This window comes from Penaeus monodon, chromosome 20 (assembly GCF_015228065.2).
Source record: "Penaeus monodon isolate SGIC_2016 chromosome 20, NSTDA_Pmon_1, whole genome shotgun sequence".
Classification (NCBI taxonomy): domain Eukaryota; kingdom Metazoa; phylum Arthropoda; class Malacostraca; order Decapoda; family Penaeidae; genus Penaeus; species Penaeus monodon.
This window is the reverse complement of record NC_051405.1, coordinates 37,220,988-37,222,586: the sequence shown is the minus strand read 5'-3', so window position 1 is coordinate 37,222,586 and position 1,599 is coordinate 37,220,988. Positions and strand designations below refer to the sequence as shown.

Sequence of the window (1,599 nt, the reverse complement as noted above, 5' to 3'; positions counted from 1 at the left end):
GATCCTTACCTGAGAGAGTAAGATTAGAAAAGTCTCTGGAGAAGTCTTTGGTCGAGGCTTGAAAGAACTCAGAGAAGTCTGCCGTTGTGGGAGGGGGTGAGGGGCTCTCCAGAGTGAAGGAGGCAGGTGAGGGCAAGCAGCTGGACGAGGCTGGACTCATGGAGGAGCTAGGCGTTCCTACATCAATGTATCTGCAAGTAGAATTCATATGCTGTTCAGACTGGTAGTGCTGAATTAATTCAATTTGATGAAGTTATTGATTATGGATTTAATAAAAGTAGTGGGTAATATGTAGAGCAAAATATTATTAATCTCTGTTGCAATAACAAACAAACAAACAGTGATCAGTGTATGAATGTTTACACAAAAAAAGATGAAACTTTAATTCCAAACGAGCAAACAATACACTCTGCAGATATGTGTACCTTCAATTTCTATAGTCATATTTACAAAGCAAACTTTAACAATGATATAAAAGCCTGACGCACCTGTAAGACGAGATATCAGAGAATTCGAAGTTGAACTCTGATGTTGTGTCTGGCGGCTCATCCAATATGACTTCCATGTCCAGATCGGATGACGGAGGTTCTGGGGCAACAGGGCTTGGCTCCAACTGCATCAGCTCTTCTCCATCACTCTGCCATGTTAACAATATGAACATAGACTCAAAGGAACAAGTAAAATGACTACTGGTTCAAAAATAGTATCAGACAGACAAATCAAAAATATAATATGCATATATATTCATCATAACTTCTTTTACTTTGATAAAACAGTCTTTCATATCACATTAAACATGTGGCAAGCAGAAAAAAAAGTTATTCCTAATGAAATAACAAAGAATTTTCATCAAACCTTGATTCTCTCGGGAAGAGCGGCAATGATCTGCTCAGCAAGAGTTAGGACACGACTGTCATCAGGTGCAGCCAAACCAGCCATTTCTGAACTTAATGACTCCCGACGACTAGCGTAACTACTGTCTACACCTGCAGGTTGAACAGGATATTAGTCTTAAATGGTCAGTAACATATATAATTTTTTTTTTAAGCTTCTGGAAAAACATATTTTTTTCTATATATCTGAATTAATGAATGCATAGTTGTGGGATACCATATCAATTAATTCAAATGATTAGGTTTCACTTTTACTGCCAACAAAAAAAAATATGTTACAATACATACTGTTAAATATCAGCCTTCATTATTTGCACTGGGTTATTTATTTTGCTATCAAGATTCAACTTTGCAATGTAATTATATTAAAGAAGCAGCTATATCTGATTGAGTAATGTTACAGATTTTTCATCAGTAAAGCTTAGTGATCTAGTATGCTTTCTATCACATTTCACAGCAGGCGACATACTCTGACATTACAACCAAGTTGACAGTTCAGATGATCCACTATTACAATAATCTATAGCATAATCATCTACTGGTGCTCAAGTTACAATCAACAAGGACTTACCACACTCTTTAACATCAAGTACATTGTTGGAAACAGACTGCAACTACATATGAAAATAATTCACAATCCATTGACAATTTTCTTTATAAATGAGTATACTTTTTCCTCAGTCTTAATCACCATGTTTGCTTGCCC

General features: G+C 36.1%; 1 protein-coding gene across 1 annotated transcript in view; it reads right to left on the bottom strand.

Moving 5' to 3' along the window:
* LOC119585789 (calmodulin-binding transcription activator 1-like) overlaps positions 1 to 1,599 on the bottom strand; it is a gene marked incomplete at its 5' end in the record, with an annotated part of 96,684 nt that overhangs the window by 9,432 nt on the left and 85,653 nt on the right. Inside the window, 3 exon segments of the mRNA XM_037934507.1 lie at positions 10 to 191; positions 489 to 637; positions 856 to 986. Of these exon segments, the coding sequence (XP_037790435.1) occupies positions 10 to 191; positions 489 to 637; positions 856 to 986 (462 nt within the window).